The 22419-nt window shown below is 43.3% G+C and overlaps 1 protein-coding gene across 2 annotated transcripts; it reads left to right on the plus strand.

The window, feature by feature from the left end:
- The first annotated feature begins 652 nt into the window (after positions 1 to 652).
- On the plus strand, positions 653 to 14655 carry LOC115168662 (SRSF protein kinase 1). Of its 2 annotated transcripts, XM_029724132.1 has the most exons (17): positions 653 to 754; positions 1446 to 1500; positions 5040 to 5176; positions 5530 to 5638; positions 5831 to 5918; positions 6081 to 6275; positions 6838 to 7003; positions 7143 to 7168; positions 7296 to 7530; positions 7834 to 7983; positions 8077 to 8240; positions 8304 to 8352; positions 8636 to 8736; positions 8979 to 9086; positions 9688 to 9757; positions 13352 to 13444; positions 13736 to 14655. In XM_029724132.1, exons 1-17 carry the CDS (start codon positions 742 to 744, stop codon positions 13918 to 13920), a joined length of 1944 nt encoding a protein of 647 aa, XP_029579992.1. In that variant the 5' UTR covers positions 653 to 741; the 3' UTR covers positions 13921 to 14655. The 2 variants fall into 2 exon arrangements, with proteins under 2 accessions (XP_029579992.1, XP_029579991.1); XM_029724131.1 differs by having other exon boundaries at positions 7834 to 8240.
- The last annotated feature ends 7764 nt before the right edge of the window (positions 14656 to 22419 follow it).

The raw sequence follows: 22419 nt of genomic DNA on the forward strand, positions 1-22419 counted from the left end.
GGATCTTACGCAATCGCCTAGCTTCAGTCCTTTAGTAATGGTAGACATCCAACATTTCAGCCCTTTGGCTCCTACCATGGATTTATATTACAAGTGCTCTTCCAAGAAGGCTCAAGGTCATTGGCAACAGAAATGACGTCAAATCACGTTATATGTACAGTAGCTTTGATTGGACTGATCATGTCAACATTGTACTTTCACTTAGCTAGCAGTCATCATCGTGAATCAAGTCTACTGGCAAATCCTTTTTAATCCTTGTCATATGAAGAGAAATAATGAAGAGAAAATATAGATATAACTAGCAGTTATTGGCAGAGAGGTTTGGAACTCTTTGTTATTGGTCTATTAACCAATTTATCACATGTCTATGTCACCGTGTAAAGCTGAAACTCCCGCCCATGTAAACCTGGTGATTTAGAAGGCCCTGTGTAGATTGTATTTTCAACCAGCAACTACTGTATCAGCAAATAACACTGAACTTTTTCACGCTTTTACAGTGTTAGTTTTATCAGCTGCTGTACAATATGACATGAAACACAGGAAAAACGAATTTTGACTGCACTGGGCCTTAACATAAAAAAAAAAATGTTTTTGGATAAAATACATTTATTTAAATCAGTTATTGACGTTGCAATGTTGAAACGCGGGCTTTTAATATGAAGGTTTCCTCATTGCCATACGAGAGTGACGTCATCGTTTGTGCTGCTGGCAGAACAAACGTCTCTGAACTACCCGATCAACATGGAGAGAAAAGGTAATCTTCATAAAGATACAAAATACAAACGTTTAATCAGTAAGCAGTTGTGTGTTAACATATTATTAATTTGATGTCGTTTTTAAAGTTACAGTTCATTATAACGACGTAATCTTATGTGCGAAGTGTTTTGTGGAACTGCATCTCTTGCTAAGCTGAACGCCAGGCACGCGTTGGCTCAGCTAGCTACCTTTTACTAACTAGTTAGTTAGCACCATCAACCTGGCCCCTACAATCATTTCTAACTGCTTCCATTTCATGCGCTTTTCGTGAAAAAAAAAAGTAATTGAGTAAACGTGGAGGGAATAATGCAGTATTTATACGACAGATCTTCAGTGAGTGGTGGTTGCACGTTAGCTGGCCAAACATCGCAGTGGCTCTTCCTGTTTAAAAGAGGACGTTACTGAATATTTTCACTATCTCACTTATGTTATACGGCCAGAATTTGATTCCTGTCTGTTTTCTGCGACAATAGCTAGCTGGCTAACAACTGTGGCTAACGTTAGTTAGCTAGCTAATCATTTATTTGATACCTCAGCCAGCTTTCAAATGTCTTTGGCTAACTAACTTAGCTAGCTAGCACATAACGTTCAACCCAGTGAGGAAACATAGCTCCTAAAATACTGGTTAACCAGAAATGGGATAGTTAGCTAGATATTGAATAAATGTGTTTTTATCATTGCATTTACAGTTCTAGCACTTCAAGCAAGGAAGAAGAGGGCGAAAGCAAAGAAGTCGAGCAAGAAGTGAGTAATTCTGTACTGTACTGTTAGCATAGTTAGCATGTCTCGCTACATTTGACACAGGGCATTTCGTTTGACCATAAGCATCGAATAAAGTTTCCGTAGGGTCCTAAAAAGGACTGACTGGTCCAGTATGTGGTCCAGTATGTCGACGACAGACACATTACTACTAGACTACACTTGCGGCAGATGTACTGATGTCGCAGTACTCCTTGATGTCGTGTAATTTTCGTTTTGATAAATTGTGTAAGTTGACTGTCAGTCAGTACATCCGTTTTGTACCACATACCATAAACACCCAGTTAATTATTTATTTCGGAATGAAAATATATGAGATGTTGTAGAAAAATGCAATGAATGTATTTGTGTGAAGTTTCAGGGAAAATACTTTAGATGGCACCTGTCCTTCGTTTCCATAGCAGCAGTTGGCTTTGTGTGTGTGTGTGTGTGTGTGTGTGTGTGTGTGTGTGTGTGTGTGTGAACTATAACATCCTCTGTTTGGCGTATTCTCTGTAGTCAGAAGGAATGCAGCATATCTGGAAATGTAATGAGCTAATAACATCAATATTTACATGGTGACACAAACTGCCATCACATCAGTGTATGGTATCGTGTGACTGTGACATGTCGAAGGTAGATGTGGACATCTGAATGCATAGAGCAGGGCTACTCCTGGGGCGACAAAGCACTTCTGGGTTTTGTTTCCATCGGATTGTTAATTGCACTCAGTTAATTGGTGTCCTAAGCCTACACTAAATCAGTCCCGAATTAGTAGGCAAGATTGAAACCTGGCAGAAGTGTATCTGGCCTCGAGGGCCAGATTTTGAGTAGCACCGGCACATAGTTTAGTACAAATGTAGGTGACTCTTGGGCCTGCCCTGAACAAAAATATACCCCCCCCAAAAAATCCTATTACACCCATTTTCAATATTCTGAGTGACGTAGAGTATTTTAGTTCATGTTGGTATAGAAAGGATTGAGATTGTTGTGGTTTACCCAACAACAGCCAAGCCAACCCACACTATGCCAGCAGACATCCTTTCTGTAGGCCCGATATTATGTAATGCCTAGCTGCTGTGCTGCTATTTAGAGCAGCAGGAGAACGATGAAGTCCTCAGCACGGGCCAGCTGAGGCACAACGTTATGGATGAGGGAAAATGCCCTGCCCTTGAAGTTATTATTCGTTTGTCAGTTCCTGCTTTTGCTGACCTAAACAATGCTAAATCATTTATTTTAGTGTAAGAGCGCCTCTCATCAGACATCTATTGCCACCCTAGAAGTGTTTTGTCCTCGGTTTCACATTAATAAATCACATTTTAAACATTACATAAGCAGAATGACTCAAGTTAATGTTGTCCTTCAAAACAATTGATTCACACACTGTAGTCATCCTATGTATATGTGTGAACAATGTTGTTTTTATAGAGGATTATGCAATGGGTGGGTCTAATCCTGAATGCTGATTGGTTAAAACCGCATTCCAGCTGGTGTCTAGTCCACAAATTACAACCGGCTAAATTTAAGGCGTTGAAATGCCTATTTACTCTGTTCAATCTGACTGCGCAATCCACCGTCTCATCAGCCCAGCCAGGCAATTTATAAACTTGATCTCTAGATTAAAAAAGCATCTAACATTTTAGTTTTCAACAGCAGAGATTTGTATAAACCTTGCTCTCTGACTCTCCAACATTTGCAACATTGTTTCAATATTCAAATTTGATCTCCGGCTGTCCCACAGTAATAAACATGTTGGGATGAGACATACAGGTAGGCAGATTTTGTCAGCCAGTCATGAATCAGCATCATTTTTATGGATATATTCAAAGAACTATCAATGGAAAACAGGTCAAATTAAATAAAGTGTAGCTAGTTCGCTGTCCTTCCCGCTTCAGTTTGAAGTGATTGTTTGTTGTGTTGTTGACTAGCTCCTCTGAACAACAGTGTCCTGACGAGAGAGCACATTTTCTATGCCAGGTGAAATTGCATCTCATTAGTTCATTATTATGGATGTATCCAAATAAATGTCACTAGAAAACAGCTTATGCAAATGCACTACTTTGTTGTTATTCTGGCTGCACTTTTTGACGTGACTAAGTTAGCCATAATTGGCTAGCAAGCAAGGGCTAAGAACGTTGCCAGCCAGTATGGCAATGGAACATTTAGATTAAACGACTGGGTCGCGTCTCTGGCAACCAAACCGGTAGAACGAACGACCAGCCGGTTTGGGTAGCAAACCTAGATTTGTGTCGGAACTATATCTTGTGGAAGGATGAAATAGTATGAATACATTTATCAAAATGTTTTTAATTAAAATATGTAAATCATTTTTTTGAATATGTAACCCATTGTATGAAAGTCATAATGCCCTCAAAGCCGGTGTTTGGAGGCTATATCAGCATCCCCCTCACATCTGATTGGCTTGAAGGGCATTCTAGAGCATGCATTATTTCCCTTTTATAAACTGGGTGGTTAGAGCCCTGAATGCTGATTGGCTGACAGCCGTGGTATATCAGACCATATACCAAAGGTATGACAAAACATTTATTTTTACTGCTCTAATTACGTTGATAACCAGTTTATAATAGCAATAAGGCACCTTGGGGGTTTGTGGTATATGGCCAATATACCACAGCTAAGGGCTGTGACCAGGCACTCGGTGATGCGTCGTGCCTATGAACAGCCCTTAGCCATAGTATATTGGCCGTATACCACACCCCCTCATGCCTTATTGCTTAAATAACACAGTATATTTCACAGTAGAATTCAATGTCTATAGTTCATTCTTACATATTTGAGCTGCTTTTGAAAGCAAAAGCCGAATTGAAAACATTATTGATATTGTTTAATTCAATTTTCATAATGGCAAGCTATAGGACTGATGGTTTGGTTAGCTAAACTAGCAAATATGTTGGTTTGGTTACCAAGGCAACTACGGTAGTTATCTAGTAAACATTCTAGCTACTTCAGTAGATGTTGAACACAATGTGTTCGATTATAGCCATGGTATAAAAGGATAATCACCTCAGGGCTCTATGCGCTCTCTGGACAATAATGCAACTCCGTGGAATATTGTTCATTATTTTCCGTAAAACGCATAGCCCCCCCCACTGATTATCCCTTACGTAAGTCAGTTAGTGGGCTGTCACTCTACTGTGAGACGTCATGAATGGAAAGTGTGACAGTCCTGTATTAAATGTTACTGTAATTGCCATGCAAGTATCACTCATCTCTGGAAAAATGTAATGTTTTCCCTGGAATGATGGTTAAAGAATGTAGACCTAATACTGTGCTGCTATACAACAAGATGTAATCTTAGTGCCATTAGTAATATACATTAGTAAGTCTGCCAGAAATACCAGAATGTTTTGTCTTGTACTATTTTCTGTGACTAAAAATATATTATTGAAAAGAGTTCCACTAGTGATTTTTAAGGAAAGAGGGAAAAGTTGAACACTGAACAGTATTGGCACAGGCTGTGACAATATTTACCAAGTGCTCAGGAAGAAGGTCTCTAACTACTGCTATGCGTGTCCTCCATCCAGACAGCCAGCCCACCCCAGGGGGGCAGCACCCCAGCAGCAGCCCCAGCCAGAGGCCTCTCCCCAGGAGCCAGATGAGCCTGAGGAGATCCTAGGCTCTGATGATGAGGAGCAGGAGGACCCCAATGACTACTGCAAGGGTGAGGGGATGACTGCTGCGGGGGTGAGGGGATGACTGCTGCGGGGGTGAGGGGATGACTGCTGCGGGGGTGACGACTATGATGAAGTTCCGTTCCTTCCTAACGTGTGAATCTTGCCACTGGTTTCAGGCAGAGCCAAGAGTTTTTAAAGTTGGCACAGTCAACCAATTCATTGTATGACTTTTTTAAAAGTAGAATGTTATTTCATTATTAGTCCTCTCTAGTTGTAATACATTAACTTGGGAGTCTACATGCTTATTTAGGTTATTCTGGACTTCAAGGCTGAGCCAATGACTCGTTTTAATGATGTTTTCTTTCCTACTGTCATTAATCTCACTCTGCTGCGTGTCTAGGTGGCTACCACCATGTAAAGATAGGAGACCTGTTCAATGGGAGGTACCATGTGATCAGGAAGCTGGGCTGGGGACACTTCTCCACTGTGTGGCTGGCCTGGGACATCCAGTAAGATCTCATATCATTGTCTGTGAAGGCCTGAGACTGCATCACATTAGATTCTGATCAACAGATCTTCACAATACCAGAAGCACTATTTGTTAAATCAACATTTTTATTTTTTGCTGAAATAATCCTATATTGCATAGAATCAAACATACATTGTCTTCTGTGACTGACTGATTGACTGTTTGTTTGTAGGGTGAAGAGGTTTGTGGCTATGAAAGTGGTGAAGAGTGCAGAGCATTACACAGAGACGGCTGTAGATGAGATCAAACTGCTCAGATCTGTGAGTGACTAACTTAGTCAATCATACTCACCAGCATGACATCAGCCTGATATTTTCATCTGGAAAATGCTTCCTTCCCTGGTCCTTTGTTCACCTTTCCTTTCAGACATTTGTTCTGATACATTTTTTTTATTTCCTGTTTTTTTTGTTTGTGGTTCGTAGGTGAGAAACACAGACCCTGACGATCCCAAGAGGGAGATGGTGGTTCAGCTACTGGATGACTTCAAGATCTCCGGCATCAACGGGACTCATGTGTGCATGGTGTTTGAGGTGCTGGGGCACCACCTACTGAAGTGGATCATCAAGTCCAACTACCAGGGCCTTCCTCTGCCCTGCGTCAAGACCATCATACGACAGGTAATACCACAGGGCGTAGTCCTCCATACCGTGGCTATCCAAACCTAATCCTAGACCTTGTTACTGATCAGGATTGGGGTCAATTCCATATCAATTCAGCAAGTTAACTGAGATTCCTTATTTCCTCTATTGAAAAGCAAAGAATTGAAATTGAATTGGCACCAACCCTGCTACTGATCCTTCACCTCATTGACCTTGTAAAGATTCATTTAAAAACGATTCAATCCTATTTTTTTTTAAGTTTAAGTAGATAAGTAAGACAATCACATGGTCTCTGGCTGAAGTGAAATTGATTTCCAGACTTCCTTGACCAATGACCAAGAGGAATGGCAATATGGGACTAGTATTACGGAGTGGCGCAGCGGTCTGAGGCGTCAATACAGCCCCACCCTTTCAATCCCGGGCTGTATCACAACCGGCCGTGATCAGGAGTCCCATAGGGCCCAGCGTCGTCTGGATTAGGGGAGGGTTTGGCCGGGCGGGTTAGGCAGTCATTGTAAATAAGAATTTGTTCTTAACTGACTTGCCTGGTTAAATAAAATAATTGGTGCCCATTGTGCAGGTTCTCCAGGGGTTGGACTACCTTCACACCAAGTGTGAGATCATCCACACTGACATCAAGCCAGAGAACATCCTGTTGACGGTGAATGAGCCATACGTGAGGAGGCTGGCCGCGGAGGCTACAGAGTGGCAGAAAGCAGGGGCTCCCCCTCCCTCAGGGTCCGCAGGTAGGGGTTAAGTCCATGCACCCCACATACGCACCGCACAGACGCCGACACACAGACAGCAGCACTTGTGCAAAACTTCCCCAAAATATGGTACTTTGGTGTACAGCAGTATGTTGATTTGGCTCTGTTGTATTTTCAGTCAGCACAGCTCCAGCTCCAAAAGCAGTAAGTCTCCCCTTTTCACTCATTGCCTTTTCTTACAATTTCAGCCATTCAGTGTTACTGTGCTACTGCAACCAGTAGCTCTTGTATTCAGTAAACCCTGTTGACGTCTGTTCTTCCTCGTCTCCAGACGACCAAAATGTCCAAGAACAAGAAGAAGAAATTAAAGAAGAAGCAGAAGCGTCAGGCGGAGCTGTTGGAGAAGTGCATTCTGGATCTGGAGGAGATGGAGAAGGCTCCTGAGAGGGAGGAGGAGGATGATGAAGAGGATCCGGAATCTCCCGTATCTCCCAAGCAGCAGCGGCCATATTGTGCTCCTCTCAGACAGGTCTCCTTACAGGAAGTAGCCAGCCAAGACACAGCAGGTGACTTTCTTTAATTCAATTGAATACTACTTTGTCACTCAAGGGGAAGTTAGTATTTTTCAATCATGGGCCTGGAGATCCACACTGGGTTGTACAGCTTTTTGCTCAGCAGTGATGCACCTGATTCAACTAATCTACTAATTATCAAGCCCTTGATTAGTTGAACCAACTGAGCTGGGACAAAACCTTGCACACCCAGTTGGGTCTCCCAGATTAGGATTAAGAACACAGAATTAAACTAATTAGAAGGGAACTACTAGTCCAGCCTCCACTAGATCTAATGTTATTTTCTCATTTACCCAGGATACATTGCGCGTGCGGAGGTGACGCGGTTAGGACCAGAAGGGATAATAACAGACGCAGAAGTGAACTGTAACGGCCTTCATCCCGAGGAAGAGGACGATGAAACAGAGGAGAGGAAGGCACAGTGGAGAGAACAAGACCAACACAACGGTAACGTAGACCAAACAGAGAATTGTCCTCTTCTTCAGGAGTCTCCACCACCTCAACTCGTGTATAATGGCCTGGTGTCCCCGGATACCCCAGAGAGTGAGGAGGGGAGTGGAGCTCTGACCAGGAAGGTGGCTGAAATAAAGACTAAAGCATCCGAGACTGAGACGACAAGCTTTGGTGGCCGGGAGGAGGAGGAGGAGCTAACGCCAGAGGAGCAGAAGAATCAGGAAAGGAGTCAAGTGGAAGTCACAGAGGAGGCGCAGGGCAGGAGTTGGAAGGAGCAGAACAGGAGTCGTGGGGAGGAGGAGGCCACAGAGGAGGTGCTGGAGAACGTCCAGTATGGAGGAGAACAGGAGAGTCTGAAGGACGGTGAGTAGACAGTCGGGGACGGTGGGCAAACAGTCGGGGACGGTGGGCAAACAGTCGGGGACGGTGGGCAAACAGTCGGGGATGGTGGGCGGACAGTCGGGGACGGTGGGCGGACGGGTATCGGATATCTGTATTTTTAAGCAGGCGGATTTTGGATTATTATGCTAATGAGATTTAGGCGTGGGCGTCGACTACAGTACGTTGTTGTATTCGTCCTTTATTTGACGGTCAGATCAGTGTTGTAATGGCAGGTTGCTGAGTTTCTCTCTCTCTCTCCATGCAGCCAAATTAGCAGCGGGGAACCTCCTGGTGAACCCCCTGGAGCCACTCAACGCAGACAGACTGAAGGTCAAGATAGCAGACCTGGGGAACGCATGCTGGCTGGTGAGTATCTGTGTGCAGATGACCTAAGGGATTTCCTGCTTAACTCTTCCCCGGCATTAATGTTGCCTGCTTGCTTGAGTTTGCCAATGGAATAATCCCCCAAAAAATCAGAACTCCTCCCCAGCAGGCTCAATCAAACGTGTAAAGTAATTCAAAAAGAAAAACCACTCGTTTGAACCCAGTTCTGCAATAGCAGTCTCATTGACCTGGCTCCCTCTTGCCCCTTTATCTCTCCTCCGCAGCACAAGCACTTTACGGAAGACATCCAGACGAGACAGTACCGTTCTCTAGAGGTGCTCATAGGGTCTGGCTACAACACACCAGCTGACATATGGAGTACAGCCTGCATGGTAAGACTGGACGACAACACACTTAAAGACATTTTAAAACCAGTAAATAGAAAAGTTGAAGAGGTTAATTTTGTCGTTTCCTTGCTGTAATTGGATGTAGTCTTGGGTGGATCGCGACGCTACGACGGACTAGAATTCCCTTTTACTAGCCACGTGAATTTCCCCACTTGGGATAATTAAGCAATAAGGCACGAGGGGGTGTGGTATATGGCCAATATACCACGGCTAAGGGCTGTTCTTATGCACGACGCAACGCAGAGTGCCTGGATACATTGGCCATATACCACAAACCCCTCAGGAGCCTTATTGCTATTATAAACGGGTTACCAACATAATTAGAGCAGTAAAAATACATGTTTTGTCATACCTGTGCTATACGGTCTGATATAACACGGCTGTCAGCCAATCAGTATTCAGGGCTCGAACCAGCCAGTTTATAATAGAGGATATTTGACTCTAATGGAAGAAAGAGGGACATCTGTACAAGAAAGAGATCATATTTAGAATGGCTTTACAAGATCTTCCTCCCTACACGTGCACTGTCTGCTTCCTGCCATTCGGCTGTCTGTTTTGTTGTTGTTTATTGTTTCCTTCTCTGCAGGCGTTTGAGCTGGCCACTGGGGACTACTTGTTTGAGCCCCATTCCGGGGAAGATTACTCCAGGGACGAAGGTAGTTATGCAGCCGACTATTCATCTGCTTGATTTGAATATAATTATAGTAGTCTAATTTTAGGTTGCCTCTGTGCTAATCTTACATACCTGATTGTAATAATTAGCTGGCTTATCAGCTGGATCAGGTTATTTACAACTGGGGTTGGAGTGTAAACCTACAGGAGGGTAACTCTCCAGGAACGGGGTTAGGGTAGCTCTCCAGGAACGGGGTTAGGGTTAACCTACAGAAGGGTAGCTCTCCAGGAACGGGGTTAGGGTTAACCTACAGGAGGGTAGCTCTCCAGGAACGGGGTTGGCGTTAACCTACAGGAGGGTAGCTCTCCAGGAACGGGGTTGGCGTTAACCTACAGGAGGGTAGCTCTCCAGGAACGGGGTTAGGGTTAACCTACAGGAGGGTAGCTCTCCAGGAACGGGGTTAGGGTTAACCTACAGGAGGGTAGCTCTCCAGGAACGGGGTTAGGGTTAACCTACAGGAGGGTAGCTCTCCAGGAACGGGGTTAGGGTTAACCTACAGGAGGGTAGCTCTCCAGGAACGGGGTTAGGGTTAACCTACAGGAGGGTAGCTCTCCAGGAACGGGGTTAGGGTTAACCTACAGGAGGGTAGCTCTCCAGGAACGGGGTTAGGGTTAACCTACAGGAGGGTAGCTCTCCAGGAACGGGGTTAGGGTTAACCTACAGGAGGGTAACTCTCCAGGAACGGGGTTAGGGTTAACCTACAGGAGGGTAGCTCTCCAGGAACGGGGTTGGAGAGCCCTGGTGTAAACCTACAGGAGGGTAGCTCTCCAGGAACGGGGTTAGGGTTAACCTACAGGAGGGTAACTCTCCAGGAACGGGGTTAGGGTTAACCTACAGGAGGGTAGCTCTCCAGGAACGGGGTTGGAGAGCCCTGGCCTACAGAGAAGAGCTATTTTGGATTCTTGACATTAACCGTTTGCATACTGTGAAATACCTTCCGAAATATTAATAGGTTTTCATTTCAATATTTTCTTGTCACTTTGGGATTTTACTTGGTCCTAAATATTAATAAATTCATTAATGATTAAAAACCAACAGTTATACTTTGTGCAGTAGGTGGTGTGTACATTCAATGGTACAATACTGTGCAATGCATTTCATGGTACAATACTGATTAGTAGTCTAGTTGACAGTAAAGACTACAGTGATTTTGTAATTGGTTTAATAGCCATCTGGATACATTGGTTTAGCATGTGTCAGCTAGCCTGGGCCTGTTCATTACTGTAGCCAGCTGGTCTATCATTGTCATACCATGTGTTTAATTGGAGAGATGAAGTTGTTGACTCTAGAACGTTGTGTGGTATTGTAGCTGGCTATATGTCAGCTATAGTCAATCTTAAAGGGCCAGTTTCCCGGATTATTTTAAAGCCTTGACTGGAAAGTATGTTCAGATTTTACATTGAAATAGTTTTTTAGTCCAACGGAAACCTGCTAGGTGTTTATTATATACCTATCCACCCCACGTTTTACAGCTTTCCTGCTACATAATAACCTGCTAGGTGTTTATTATGTACCTATCCACCCCTCGTTTTACAGCTTTCCTGCTACATAATAACCTGCTAGGTGTTTATTATGTACCTATCCACCCCTCGTTTTACAGCTTTCCTGCTACATAATAACCTGCTAGGTGTTTATTATATACCTATCCACCCCACGTTTTACAGCTTTCCTGCTACATAATAACCTGCTAGGTGTTTATTATGTACCTATCCACCCCTCGTTTTACAGCTTTCCTGCTACATAATAACCTGCTAGGTGTTTATTATGTACCTATCCACCCCTCGTTTTACAGCTTTCCTGCTACATAATAACCTGCTCGGTGTTTATTATGTACCTATCCACCCCTCGTTTTACAGCTTTCCTGCTACATAATAACCTGCTAGGTGTTTATTGGACATTATTGTTATGAGTAAATGTATGAACATGTGATGTTGAGTACCTAGCTGCATTCCTGTGTTTTATTTTCCCCCTCTTAGCAATTGGAGTTATGTTTCTGTCAACACTGCACATCCTCTCCAGTTCCCCACACCCTCTACTCATCTGCCGCCTCCTCCCTCATTCGCTCTTCTTCTCTTCTCCTCTGATTCTGTGCTAGGCTTTTTGCTCATACTTGTGTACGTTGAGTAACTTTAAAAAAAATAAAAAATCAGTTTGGCACAGCTTGATTTGATTCAGTGGCACGTTTAGGTATTTTCTGAGGTAGGTGGAAGCTAGCCCAAGGCTAGCAGTCATAAGCTACAGCTCTCCATCTGCTACAGCCACGTGGTGACTGCTCACACCTTGAATCTGAACGCCTAGTTATAGATTGGCCCGACGTTGTGCGTGTGGACACGTTTTACTCTACTTGTGAGTACCAGAAGTCCTTACAAGAGTCATAAAGAAGCTAAAATTCACTTGTTTTTAAAGGCTATTATAGGGTTAGGAGTAAGGGTTAGGGAAAATAGGATTTTGAATGTCCTCAAGTATAGTAAGACATAGGTCTGTGTGAGTTGATCTGAGGATCTTCTAACCCATAACTCCATGTCCATTCTTTCTTACTAGCTTGTATTGTGTGTGTGTGTGTGTGTGTGTGTGCAGCACACATTGTCTTTCTTCTGCTTCGTGACTTCAGTCTACTGAAACGAGTTTCTGCCAGGATGGTGTTAAATGGATTATCGCTATGGTTTCTGACAGCTCTGTTCCAAAGACTGAATGTGTTCAGTTGGTGAAGATACTGTGGTTGTCGTCTACATGTGCTTCAGGTCGTACTGTGTTCTCATTGTCTTTAATATTGTTTTATTTAACCTTTTTTTATTTAACTAGGAAAGTCATTGAAGAACAAATTCTTATTTCCAATGACAGCCTACACCGGCCAAACCCGGAACGAAGCTGGGCCAATTGTGCACCGCCCTATGGGCCTCAATCAAGGCCAGTTGTGATACAGCCTGGAATCGAACCATGGTCTGTAGTGACGCCTCTAGCGCGTCTGAGATGCAGTGCCTTAGACCGCTGCGCCACTCTGGAGCCCCAAAATATGCTGCCGCTTGGCTCTGTTCTGCTTCTTGCTTCCTCCTTGCTTCCTCCTTGCTTCCTCTGCTTCCTCCACTTTCTCATTTCTCTATCTCTCTTATATATATCGCTCTGATTTATTGAGTTGTTGGGGGAAAGTTCCCCACCACTATGCACTGAGTGGGAAATTCTCCCAGGAATGGTTCACCAGAAGCGGTACTGTGTGTCTGTGGCCAGCACTGGGGGATGTGGGGAGGTAGAGCAGGCAAGGTCCTCTGACAGCACCAGGAGACTCAACTGCTACATTCCAAATGTCAACACTTGTATACTACGTAGAATCAGAACCACTTTAAATCAGTCTCTGTCATGTATAGGTGTTCTCTACTTAGTTTTAGGCAGCTGTCTTTGTACTGTTTGACAGGTAGTTATAGGAATTGTACACCCCAAAATAAAAGGGACTGTACACCCAAATAGTGCTGTCGGACTGACCCCTTCACCGTCACCCAGGGTGGGCCTATGACTGCCTGGCACACCAAGTCTGACTCTGTTTGTCTCGTCCTCCCCTCTTCTCTTCTCATTGTCTGTGCAGACCATATTGCATTGATCATTGAGCTGCTGGGGCAAGTTCCACACAAACTCGTAACAGCTGGGAGATATTCCAAGGATTTTTTCACCAAGAAAGGTAAAGCAAAGCGGTTATGTAAGGTTTTTATATTACCTATCTCTCCTTTGTTGTAAATCTGTGTATTTCATAGTGCCAATCATTTTTTTTTGTTGATTTTCTTGTATGCTGTCATTTAAAGGAAAGCTTTTAGTAACATTCTTGAGTGGTGTGTGTGTGTGTGATGGTGGTGAGTCTTGTCGTGTGCTGTGGTGGTGTAAAACCCTGTCTGACTGGCTGGCTGAGTGCCGTCTCTTTCTGTCTAATCCTTCTATGTGTCTCTGAGGCTGTCTCTTAACTTCTCTTTCCTAGGGGACCTGAAGCACATCACCAAGCTGAAGCCGTGGGGGTTACTAGAGGTGCTGCAGGATAAGTACGAGTGGTCCAAAGAGGAGGCTGATTGTTTCGCTGACTTCCTCCTCCCCATGCTGGAGCTGGTACCAGAGAAGAGGGCCACGGCTGCAGACTGCCTGCGCCACCCCTGGATCGCCCCCTAGTGACGGCCCCCAGTACTGCAATGCAAAACACCTAGGGCCTGTTCAGTAGGCAAACGTTTTTGAATGTTGCAGCTAATTTGAATGATTGGAGCTGACTTAACTCATTTTTCTACTTGTCATTGAGGCATGTTTGTTCTCCATTAAGGACTTCTATCCGAACGTTCCATAACGTTTTGCCCTGCTGAATGCGGCCCGGCCTGGTTTGCCCCTGATAACCTTCCAACCACTGCAATGTAAAACCCTGGGGCTATGTTCAGGAGTATGTAACGTTACTGAACGTTCAGATAAAAATGTATGGTGTCGAACACGTGATCGATCATCTGTCAGAGTAGGCAATCGTGTCTGTTATTTTCATTACAGTTCTATCTGCAATGTTCCATTTTACATTTTAGTCTTTTAGCAGACATTCTTATCCAGTGCGTCTGCTGCTAGACCAGTGTTTCTCAACTCCGGTCCTCCAGTAAGCCCAACTCCGGTCTTCCAGTACCCCCAACAGCCCCATTTTGTTGTAGACCTGGACAAACCTACCTGATACAGCTCATTGAGGACCTGCTGAGTAGTTGAATCAGGTGTGCTTACCTGAGAATGTGTACTGTTGTGGAGTTAGGAAATACTGTGTGAAATGACTCCAAATGTAAAAGTAGCGTTGCACGTCCCTGAATTATATCCCTAGATGTATCCCCTCTAGTGGAGGCATCTGGCCACTGGGATGCAAATTAAACCTCTTACAAGAGACTTGTTGCAACAGATCACTTTCCAATTGGATCATCTGAGATGGCTATTTATTTATTTTTTGTATTCTTACAATTTATTCTTATTATCGTCATCAAGGACTCTTTGTCTTTTTTTTTAATGTTTGTTTCTCCTTTTTTTTCTTTCCTTTTGTACTGATGTTTAAGAAGCCAGTAGACATCACTGACCATAAACCAATCATTTTGGTGGTCCAGAATTCTGTGCTCTGTACACTTCTCACCCATATACACTATATATATACAAAGTATGTGGACACCCCTTCAAAATTAGTGGATTCGGCTATTTCAGCCACAACCAATGCTGACAGGTGTATAAAATCGAGCACGCAGCCATGCAATCTCCATAGACAAACATTGGCAGTAGAATGAATGGCCTTACTAAAGAGCTCAGTGACTTTCAACGTGGCACCGTCATAGGATGCCATCTTTCCAAAAAGTCTGTTTGTCAAATTTCTGCTCTGCTTGAGCTGCCCCAATCAACTGTAAGTGCAGTTATTGTGGAAACGTCTTGGGGCAACAACGGCTAAGCCGCGAAGTGGTAGGCCACACAAACTCACAGAACGGGACCACCGAGTACTGAAGCGCGTTAAAATCATCTCCTTGGTTGCAACACTCACTACCGAGTTCCAAACTACCTCTGGAAGCAACGTCAACTCCATATTAATGGTTTTGGAATGAGATGTTCGTTGAGTAGGTGTCCACATACTTTTGGTTATGTAGTGTAAGATAACTTGTGATTCCCACCACCATCTTGCTTTGTTCTACCCCAGCACAAGACCTGGAGCAGAACAAGATCAAGGAACTGTAGTCACTAGTGTCCTCCACCACTTTTGTAATCCTGTCCTCTGTCATATAACTTGATACCACTTGGGTTTTCCTCTGATAAAGGCAAAGAGTACTAATGTGTTACACCTTCACCCATAAGGCATTTTGTTTTGTATTAGGAAGTTGCACATAGGGCAAACGAACATGAATGAACGTGTAGGTTGCACTCCACACTCTCTTTTTTTGTTGGACTGAACTATTTCTTGATCTCCACAGGAAATACATTAGAGGGCTGTCTAGCTGTTCGGGTCAGTAAAACCCATACCACCTTGTTTGTACAGAATCCGTTATTGTATTACCTTGTCATTGATTCATTCTCATCGGATTAGAGACTGATTTTTCTCCATGTTTTTGTGGGTTTCATTAAGTAATATTATGTTCATAAGAGCCCCATCCAAAATAAGAGATTTTGAGAAAAATAAAATCGTCTGTGTGTATATACCTTTACCAAAGAGTTTGCCTTGTTCTGTATATTACAGCCATGTACAGTTTTTAACAAATTCTAGGGTGTGTCCAAAATGGCACCCGCTTCCCTTTACAGGGCATTCGGAAAGTATTCAGACCCCTTCACTTTTTCCACATTTTGTGTTGCAGCGTTATTCTAAAATGGATTAAATTTGAATTTTTCCCTCATCACACAATACTCCATAATGACAAAGTGAAAGCAGGTTTTTAGAAATGTATAAAATTTACATAAGTATTCAGACCCTTTTCAGTACTTTGTTGAAGCACCTTTGGCAGCGATTACAGCTTTGAGTCCTCTTGGGTATGACGCTACAAGCTCGGCACACCTGTATTTGGGGAGTTTCTTCCATTCTTCTCTGCAGATCCTTTCAAGCTCTGTCAGGTTTGATGGGGAGTGTCGCTGCACAGCTATTTTCAGGTCTCTCCAGAGATGTTCGATAGGGTTCAAGTCCGGGCTCTGGTTGGGCCACTCAAGGACATTCCGAGAGTTGTCCCGAAGCCACTCTTGCGTTGTCTTAGCTGTGTGCTTAGGGTTGTTGTCCTGGCATTCAGGCCAAATAGTTCAATCTTGGTCTCATCAGACCAAAGAATCTTGTTTCTCATGGTCTGAGAGTCCTTAAGGTGCCTTTTGGCAAACTCCAAACGGGCTGTCATGTGCCTTTTACTGAGGAGTGGCTTCCATCTGGCCACTCTACCATAAAGGCCTGATTGGTGGAGTGCTGCAGAGATGGTTGTCCTGGAAGATTCTCCCATCTCTACAGAGGAACTCTGGACTCTGTCAGTGACCATCGAGTTCTTGGTCACCTCCCTGCCCAAGGCCCTTCTTCCCTGATTGCTCAGTTTGGCTGGGCGGCCAACTCTAGGAAGTGTTGGTGGTTCCAAACTTCCATTTTAAGAATGAAGGAGGCCACTGTGTTCTTGGGGACCTTCAATGTTGCAGACATTTGTTGGTACCCTTCCCCAGATATGTGCCTCGACACCATCCTGTCTCGGAGCTCTACTGACAATTCTTTTGACCTCGTGGCTTGGTTTTTGCTCTGACATGCACAGTCAACTGTGGAACCAATCAATTGATTTTACTACAGGAGGACTCCAAGTTGTAGAAACATCTCAAGGTTGATCAATGGAAACAGGATGTACCTGAGCTCAATTTTGCGTCTAATAGCAAAGGGTCTGAATACTTATTTAAGTAAGGTATTTCAGTTCTTTATTAAATTTGCTTTATTATTATGGGGGATTGTGTGTAGATGAGGAGAAACATTTATTTAATACATTTTAGAATAAGGCTGTAACGTAACAAAAAAGCATCTGTAGAGAAGAATGGAAGAAACTCCCCAAATACAGGTGTGCCAAGCTTGTAGCGTCATACACAAGAAGACTCGAGGCTGTAATCACTGCCAAAGGTGCTTCAACAAAGTACTGAGTAAAGGGTCTGAATACTTATGTACATGTGATATCAGTTTTTAGATTTTAAGACATTTGAAAACATTTCTAAAAACCTGTTTTTGCTTTGTCATTATGGGGTATTGTGTGTAGACTGATGAGGGGGGAAAACAATGTAATTAATTTTAGAATAAGGCATCAACGTAACAAAATGTGGAAGAAGTTAAGTGGTCAGAATACTTTCCAAATGCACTGTATAGTGCACTACATGGGAAGAAGGGTGCAATTTGGAACGGACCCTACTATGTCTTAGCTAAAATGATTTAGCTGGGTAGTGATGTTTTAATAACGCATTTGGAAGAAGTGTGCAAGATCTTTTGTACGCATGTCCATCAGCACTGTCTCCTACAGGTCTGAACCAAGAGTTTGATATCACACCATTTTTCTTACATGAATGTCACTTTGATTTGTCTTGCCTTCCGGGTTGGTCATTGGGTAAATATATATTATTTTCTGGAACTACTACATGTACCCATCTCATTGCTTTTAAATTATTAGAGATGCACATGGTCATGTGAGGTGAAATGTGTATTTTGGGATGTGAGCACTCAGTTTGTTTGACCTGACGAAGATCTGTTTCGGATCGAAGCGTTGTCAATAAAGATGTGAATTGAGAGCTTTAACAGTGTGTGTGGGCCTTCTTGTTCTGTACTAGTATTCTTTATTAGCCCAGAACCTATGTTTTTATGTATGTGCGTAGGACCACAAACATAAGTGTATTGATAAGACGTTTTCGTCTTTTGAGCTTCTAGTCATGAAATCTATGCAGCCTACTCAATCACTTTTTATAGCTACTGTTTACAGGCCTCCTGGGCCATATGCAGTGTTCCTTACTGAGTTCCCTGAATTCCTATCGGATCTTGTAGTCATAGCAGATAATATTCAAATTTTTGGTGACTTTAACATTCACATGGAAAAGTCCACAGACCCACTCCAAAAGGCTTTCGGAGCCATCATCGACTCAGTGGGTTTTGTCCAACATGTCTCTGGACCTACTCACTGCCACAGTCATACTCTGGACCTAGTTTTGTCCCATGGAATAAATGTTGTGGATCTTAATGTTTTTCCTCATAATCCTGGATTATCGGACCACCATTTTATTGCGTTTACAATTGCAACAAATAATCTGCTCAGACCCCAACCAAGGAAGATTAAAAGTCGTGCTATAAATTCTCAGACAACCCAAAGATTCCTTGATGCCCTTCCAGACTCCCTCTGCCTACCCAAGGACGTCAGAGGACAAGAATCAGTTAACCACCTAACCGAGGAACTCAATTTAACCTTGCGCAATACCCTAGATGCAGTTGCACCCCTAAAAATTAAAAACATCTGTCATAAGAAACTAGCTCCCTGGTATACAGAAAATACACGAGCTCTGAAGCAAGCTTCCAGAAAATTGGAACGGAAATGGCGCCACACTAAACTGGAAGTCTTCCGACTAGCTTGGAAAGACAGTACCGTGCAGTATCGAAGAGCCCTCACTGCTGCACGATCATCCTATTTTTTCCAACTTAATTGAGGAAAATAAGAACAATCCGAAATTTCTTTTTGACACTGTCGCAAAGCTAACTAAAAAGCAGCATTCGCAAATGGAGGATGGCTTTCACTTCAGCAGTAATAAATTTATGAACTTCTTTGAGGAAAAGATCATGATCATTAGAAAGCAAATTACGGACTCCTCTTTAAATCTGGGTATTCCTCCAGGGCTCCATTGTCCTGAGTCTGCACAACTCTGCCAGGACCTAGGATCAAGGGAGATACTAAAGTGTTTTAGTACTATATCTCTTGACATAATGATGAAAATAATCATGGCCTCCAAACCCTCAAGCTGCATACTGGACCCTATTCCAACTAAACTACTGAAAGAGCTGCTTCCTGTGCTTGGCCCTCCTATGTTGAACATAATAAACGGCTCTCTATCCACCGGATATGTACCAAGCTCACTAAAAGTGGCAGTAATAAAGCCTCTCTTGAAAAAGCCGAATCTTGACCCAGAAATTATAAAAAACTATCGGCCTATATCGAATCTTCCATTCCTCTCAAAAATTTTAGAAAAAGTTGTTGCGCAGCAACTCACTGCCTTCCTGAAGACAAACAATGTATACGAAACGCTTCAGTCTGGTTTTAGACCCCATCATAGCACTGAGACTGCACTTGTGAAGGTGGTAAATGACCTTTTAATGACGTCAGACCGAGGCTCTGCATCTGTCCTCATGCTCCTAGATCTTAGTGCCGCTTTTGATACCATCGATCACCACATTCTTTTGGAGAGATTGGAAACCCAAATTGGTCTACATGGACAAGTTCTGGCCTGGTTTAGATCTTATCTGTCGGAAAGATATCAGTTTGTCTCTGTGAATGGTTCATCCTCTGACAAATCAATTGTAAATTTCGGTGTTCCTCAAGGTTCCGTTCTAGGACCACTATTGTTTTCACTATATATTTTACCTCTTGGGGATGTCATTCGAAAACATAATGTTAAATTTCACTGCTATGCGGACGACACACAGCTGTACATTTCAATGAAACATGGTGAAGCCCCAAAATTGCCCTCGCTAGAAGCCTGTGTTTCAGACATAAGGAAGTGGATGGCTGCAAATTTTCTACTTTTAAACTCGGACAAAACAGAGATGCTTGTCCTAGGTCCCAAGAAACAAAGAGATCTTCTGTTGAATCTGACAATTAATCTGGATGGTTGTACAGTCGTCTCAAATAAAACTGTGAAGGACCTCGGCGTTACTCTGGACCCTGATCTCTCTTTTGAAGAACATATCAAGACTGCTTCAAGGACAGCTTTTTTCCACCTACGTAACATTGCAAAAATCAGAAACTTTCTGTCCAAAAATGACGCAGAAAAATTAATCCATGCTTTTGTTACTTCTAGGCTCGACTACTGCAATGCTCTACTTTCCGGCTACCCGGATAAAGCACTAAACAAACTTCAGTTAGTGCTAAATACGGCTGCTAGAATCCTGACTAGAACCAAAAAGTTTGATCATATTACTCCAGTGCTAGCCTCCCTACACTGGCTTCCTGTTAAGGCAAGGGCTGATTTCAAGGTTTTACTGCTAACCTACAAAGCATTACATGGGCTTGCTCCTACCTATCTTTCCGATTTGGTCCTGCCGTACATACCTACACGTACGCTACGGTCACAAGACGCAGGCCTCCTAATTGTCCCTAGAATTTCTAAGCAAACGGCTGGAGGTAGGGCTTTCTCCTATAGAGCTCCATTTTTATGGAATGGTCTGCCTACCCATGTGAGAGACGCAGACTCAGTCTCAACCTTTAAGTCTTTACTGAAGACTTATCTCTTCAGTAGGTCCTATGATTAAGTATAGTCTGGCCCAGGAGTGTGAAGGTGAACGGAAAGGCTGGAGCAACGAACCACCCTTGCTGTCTCTGCCTTGTCGGTTCCCCTCTTCCCACTGGGATTCTCTGCCTCTAACCCTTTTACAGGGGCTGAGTCACTGACTTACTGGTGTTCTTCCATGCCGTCCATGGGAGGGGTGCGTCACTTGAGTAGGTTGAGCCACTGACGTGGTCTTCCTGTCTGGGTTGGCGCCCCCCCCCTTGGGTTGTGCCGTGGCGGAGTTCTTTGTGGGCTATACTCGGCCTTGTCTTCGGACGGTAAGTTGGTGGTTGTAGATATCCCTCTAGTGGTGTGGGGGCTGTGCTTTGGTATAGTGGGTGGGGTTATATCCTGCCTGTTTGGCCCTGTCCGGGGGTATCATCAGATGGGGCCACAGTGTCTTCTGATCCCTCCTGTCTCAGCCTCCAGTATTTATGCTGCAGTAGTTTATGTGTCGAGGGGCTAGGGTCAGTCTGTTACATCTGGAGTATTCTCTTGTCTTATCCGGTGTCCTGTGTGAATGTAAATATGCTCTCTCTAATTCTCTCTTTCTCTCTTTCTTTCTTTCTCTCGGAGGACCTGAGCCCTAGGACCATGCCTCAGGACTACCTGGCATGATGACTCCTTGCTGTCCCCAGTCCACCTGGCCATGCTGCTGCTCCAGTTTCAACTGTTCTGCCTGCGGCTACGGAACCCTGACCTGTTCACCGGACGTGCTTGTTGCACCCTCGACAACTACTATGATTATTATTATTTGACCATGCTGGTCATTTACGAACATTTTAACATCTTGACCATGTTCTGTTATAATATCCACCCGGCACAGCCAGAAGAGGACTGGCCACCCCTCATAGCCTGGTTCCTCTCTAGGTTTCTTCCTAGGTTTTTGGCCTTACTCAGGAGTTTTTCCTAGGGAGTTTTTCCCAGCCACCGTGCTTCTTTCACATGCATTGCTTGCTGTTTGGGGTTTTAGGCTGGGTTTCTGTACAGCACTTTGAGATTTCAGCTGATGTACGAAGGGCTATATAAATAAATTTGATTTGATTTGATTTGATTGATGATTATACAGTTATATTGTATACAGAAAACATTGCTAAATAACAACATGATGAAATAAAACTGCATTCAATTACCAAGGCTTGAAAAGGGGGGAAAAACCACATGAAACAGGGTACCATTGGATACAGTAAGGTCCAAACAACTGTCTTCTAGCATAATGAGTAATTAAACTGTCCTCTAGCATAATGAGTAATAAAACTGTCCTCTAGCATAATGAGTAATTAAACTGTCCTCTAGCATAATGAGTAATTAAACTGTCCTCTAGCATAATGAGTAATAAAACTGTCCTCTAGCATAATGAGTAATAAAACTGTCCTCTAGCATAATGAGTAATTAAACTGTCCTCTAGCATAATGACTAATAAAACTGTCCTCTAGCATAATGAGTAATTAAACTGTCCTCTAGCATAATGAGTAATTAAACTGTCCTCTAGCATAATGAGTAATTAAACTGTCCTCTAGCATAATGAGTAATTAAACTGTCCTCTAGCATAATGAGTAATAAAACTGTCCTCTAGCATAATGAGTAATTAAACTGGCCTCTAGCATAATGAGTAATAAAACTGGCCTCTAGCATAATGAGTAATAAAACTGTCCTCTAGCA

This window comes from Salmo trutta, chromosome 30 (genome assembly GCF_901001165.1).
Source record: "Salmo trutta chromosome 30, fSalTru1.1, whole genome shotgun sequence".
In the NCBI taxonomy this organism is placed as follows: domain Eukaryota; kingdom Metazoa; phylum Chordata; class Actinopteri; order Salmoniformes; family Salmonidae; genus Salmo; species Salmo trutta.